Below are 4810 nucleotides of genomic sequence, written 5' to 3' on the forward strand. Positions count from 1 at the left end.
CTCTGTGTGTGTGTGTGTGTGTGTGTGTGTGTGTGTGTGTGTGTGTGTCTATATATATATATATATATAATGTGTATATGTATGTATGTATGTATTTTTCGCTCCATAAGATGCAAAAAAAGGTGGGCAAAAATGTCTGTGCGTCTTATGGAGTGAATGTCTTGAGAGCGGAGGCAGCGAGGCTGACAGTGTACCCAGTGGTGTGGAATCCCTATCGCCTGACGCCCGGGACATGCAGTATCGGGCGAGTAGTGTTTTTTTTTTTGTTTTTTTACATTTAGCCCGACTCCGGACAAGCAGAGCTAAATGTATAGTGGGGAGCCGCTGCTCGTTTTCATACAAGTGATCTGATTAGATCACTTGTATGAAAGGAGCAGCGGCGATCCTGTCTGACTACAACCCCTCCCCGCCGCAGTTTTTGGTCTGACAAATATGAATCCAATAATGATCTGCGCTTTAGGATAACAAACCTTCCTGTGTGGTTTGTACAGCTCTCCTAAAAGGTATTGACCCTTAGTGGTTCTCAAGCTGTGTAACCTCAGGACCCACCTTTTGTCCTCTGTCATTTAAGTTGCGACTTAAGTTGCAATGGAATGCACGGCAGTGTGGGCTGCTGTGCTGTAACGGAGCTCCATCCATATACGCATTGCTTGTACTGCTCCCATGCGTGCCCTGTAGAGGTGCCGGGAGCCAGAATGTGACGTCACTCCGGTCCAGGCACCTCTACAGGACATGAAAGAGAGCTGTAAGCAATGCACGTATGGGTGGAGCTCCCTCACGGCCATACCCTCTGCCCATCCCCCAAGTCGCCATTCGGTGCCGGGCAGCATATTTTGAATGGCTGCTCGGTGTGAGAATGGATAATGCTGCGCCTAAAAAAGTGGAAGGCATGCAGCGACCCACTGAACATGGGTAGCAAAAAGGTTTTCCCAGCACACTCACCAGCCAGCATGCAAAAAAACTTGTCTCACCGCTAAGGTAAAAAACAGAGGTTTAGATACAAAGGACCACATTTTCCTGAAGCACCTCAAACACCTACAAAATGCTGGATATATATCCAGTGTGATAGGTTCTGTACGCCATCAATTGCAGAGAGCTGCCAGCTACACCCAGATGAGGAGATCTGACTGTACCAGTGTGGTATGATAGACATTCGCAGCTCGTGAAATATGATTTTTACAGACGGTGTCCCCTCCCCTCAAAGCAGACGGACCAGTTTGTAAGTGGCAGATAATAATGTATTTTATCACCTTGGAATAGTCCTTCTCACACCATGAAACAAATTGGTTTATACCCGGGAGTCCAAATTAAATAAGAGTTTGATCCGTGACCTATAAATGCTCCACAAAAAGAACATTATGGTCCTGTAAGAATCTGTCACTTGAAAGACCCAAACTCAAAAATATAAAAAATATCTTTTTATTGTAATTTTCAAACCTTCATTCACACTTCACCTCATCTGGAAAACATCCATTTAAAAACAAGACAACGTTGTCTCCACACTGGCCCACATTCATACAATTGGCTGGTACCCATGACCTTTGCCATATCTATTCTGTATCTCATCAACGAAGAGCCTTCGATGAAAACTCAAACTGCCGCTTGTCTGACCGTGTCCACCAAAGTCAAAGGGTATGTGCAGCCAAAACGCTTAGTTTTGGATAGAATGGAGGTGGAATGAAACCCCTGGCTGGTTCCCCTCATGTCCTGGTGACAACACTTTACCAGACAGGAAGTGAGGAGAACAATCCAACAGCAATACAGACAGATATTGAAATGTTTCTTTCGTAGATTATGGGAAGGCCGGAACCCCTATCAGATTTGTATTTCTAACTATATAGGAAGCGGTATAGGCACCACACCACTGGTCCAAAATGATTTATTATTGGATAATGGATAGAAATCAACGCGTTTTTGGGGTTCCTGTACCCCCTTCCCCATGAGGGCTTATTCCTGTACCTCAGATATGGCTGGAACTGGTAATAACTGCTGGTGGCAGGATGTGACTAGATACAAATATCTATTATAACCCAAGTCTCCCACCCCCCCATTTATAGTCGCATCATACATTGGTCCTGATGAAGAGGAAACGTCTGAACCGTGAATGACTCTCTACCAATTATCTAATAAATTACTTTGGACGCGTTGACCATTGGTGAACCACCTTTTACTACTTCCTCTATAGTTGGACTTTTTACATGAACCCCTCCACCCCTCCCTTGCAAGCCTTGTCAGTGTGATCAATGAGATGGTATTTTTTTTTTTTTCTCCCCAACACTGGATCTCTGTAGATTTTTCTCTCACTTCCTCTTTGGCAAAACCATTGTCGGGAGGACAGGAAGTGGGGAAATCTAACGCATCCACAGATATCAGTAAAAACCTGACGGGAATTCTAATCCTCCCCCACCATATGCAAGACTGGAAATAATGTTTTTGGCTTGACATACACGTTGACCTTTTAATTTTGTGATGGCTCAGCAAAACATTTTCACCAAATAAGAGCTCCAGTCCAAACTTTCTGTATGTGAAAGGAAGGAGCTGTTGAAATATGAAAATTCTTCTCTGTATCAACTTTTTGGTTTCTTGGATCATTACGTACAAATTAATTTTTTTAGGCTCGTAGTGGGCGGTGTACAAAAATTAAACACCGTGGTGAACAAAAAAAGTCCATGTGAACACAAACGGACGCATTAAATGGTCTATCTCCCGAAGAGCCAGGGCCCTACCCTGACCCCCTCGGGCACAAGGCTTCTGACAGAGGCAGAGCACTGGTGTCCACCTGGCCAAAGCCAGATGGACCCATTCCTCTAGGTCATCTGAAGCCAGCCACCAAGTACTAGGTTAGGGCCTCCCTCAAAGGGAGACCCCCCAGTTCAGGGGAGGAAGGAACCTAATGGCCACACATCCTCCCTCTAGACATCAGGGCAGGCCTGAAGACATGCACCCACCATGCTCTGGAGTTAAAAAAAAAAACACATATATAAAGTGCACAGACAAAGTGAGAAAAATGAATAGTGCCGATGTGCAAGACCGCAGCTAGGCCCTAGATCAGGGGTGCCCACAATTTGTGTGGTAAGATCTACTACTTTTCAAATGACGAGCTACATGAGATCTACCAACCAAAAAAAAAAACATACTCCCTCTCTCTCTCTCTCCTGGCTGTCTCTCCTGGCTGTCTCTCCTGGCTGTCTCTCCTGGCTGTCTCTCCTGGCTCTCTCTCTCCTGGCTGTTTCTCCTCGCTCTCTCTCTCCTGGCTGTTTCTCCTCGCTCTCTCTCCCCTGGCTGTCTCTCCTCGCTCTCTCTCTCCTGGCTGTCTCTCCTCGCGCTCTCTCTCTCCTGGCTCACCTTGCTGTATTTTGCAACAGGCCGTGTAAACTAATATTCTTTGTAAACGCTCTCTCTCTCCTGGCTGTTTCTCCTCGCTCTCTCTCCCCTGGCTGTCTCTCCTCGCTCTCTCTCTCCTGGCTGTCTCTCCTCGCGCTCTCTCTCTCCTGGCTCACCTTGCTGTATTTTGCAACAGGCCGTGTAAACTAATATTCTTTGTAATACATGGCACTACAAACCCCAGTTTCCACCAGAAAGGTGTCGGGGAGCTCGGCTCAGCAGACTCTGGCTAATAGGTAATCATGTGCGCACAGCTAAATAAATATACCAAAATTGGAATAAAGGGGCCGCCATTCCCCCCCTTCCTGATCTACCAGCATCAGCTTTGAGAGCTACTGCTAGATCACCATCTACCTTATGGGCACCCCTGATCTAGATAATTCTGTACAAATTGGCATCTAACTCCTAACAGCCTGGCAAGTGTAGTGTCGGTGCCTCCGCACTTGTATGTTGAGGTGATGGACGGCAAGGTAAAGGTGAAAGGTAATAGAGCAGGAAGGTGCAGTTGGTGTTATGAAATTTGGCATCCCCAGCATCCTAGTTACAATGTTATTCCCTGATGAGGTCAATTAGTCATTCAAGTCGATGCAAATGAGTTCATGAATGGAGACCTATGTTCTTGGGAAAATCACAGCCCTTAAAGTGACATTAAACCCTCAGATTTTTTAACATAAACCAATACTGTAGTGTGTACCTTACTGTAATCCATGGTAGTTTCCCTTCTCTTTGCTGCTCTTCCTTTTATATCCTCATGTCTTCTCATGCTTGGGGAGAACTTCCCTTTGCAGCTGACTGCCTCTTCCTGTAGTGCTGGTTCAGGTTACAAGCCTATACAAACGTATACACAGACACCGTGTATCCATTCCTGAGACAAGGCAGTCTGCTGCAAAACAGAAGTTCTGCCCCAGCATGAGAAGACATGTGGATTTAAAAGGAACAGCAGCAAAGAGAAGGGAAACAACCATGGATTACAGTAAGGCGCACATTACAGTATTGTTTTATGTTAAAAAATCTGAGGGTTTAATGTCACTTTAAGGCTTGGTGAATGTCTACAAGCAATGCCGGGGATGCCATATTTTATAATATGCCAGGAATCTTCAACTGTTGTGTTTTACCAAATGTGTCAAGCAGTGTGACAACAATGTTTAATCTTTGACAATATGAAGCTGTCCTGTGTCTCCATGAATCTGGCGACACTGATGGATGAATTTAATAGAGAAGCTGTTCACTGACTTTCTGTATCTCTCCTGCAGGTGTCGCTACCTTGCGGTGCAGCTGTCCCCGGCCATCCCAGTGTTCGCAGTCGTGCTCTTTCTTTTCTCTATTGCCACTCTGCTACGGACAAGTTTTAGCGACCCCGGGGTGATACCCCGGGCATTGCCGGACGAGGCGGCTTTCATTGAAAGGGAGATTGGTAAGTAGGAGG

The 4810-nt window shown here is 45.7% G+C and overlaps 1 protein-coding gene across 1 annotated transcript in view; it reads left to right on the top strand.

The window, feature by feature from the left end:
• ZDHHC9 (zinc finger DHHC-type containing 9) overlaps positions 1-4810 on the top strand; it is a 27653-nt gene that overhangs the window by 4042 nt on the left and 18801 nt on the right. Inside the window, exon 2 of the mRNA XM_018563899.1 lies at positions 4638-4798. Coding sequence (XP_018419401.1) covers positions 4638-4798 — 161 coding nt within the window. The remainder of the gene's footprint in view (positions 1-4637; positions 4799-4810) is intronic.

The sequence above is a fragment of the Nanorana parkeri genome, unplaced genomic scaffold, assembly GCF_000935625.1.
Source record: "Nanorana parkeri isolate BGI_ZX_2015 unplaced genomic scaffold, ASM93562v1 scaffold708, whole genome shotgun sequence".
Taxonomy (NCBI): Eukaryota; Metazoa; Chordata; class Amphibia; order Anura; family Dicroglossidae; genus Nanorana; species Nanorana parkeri.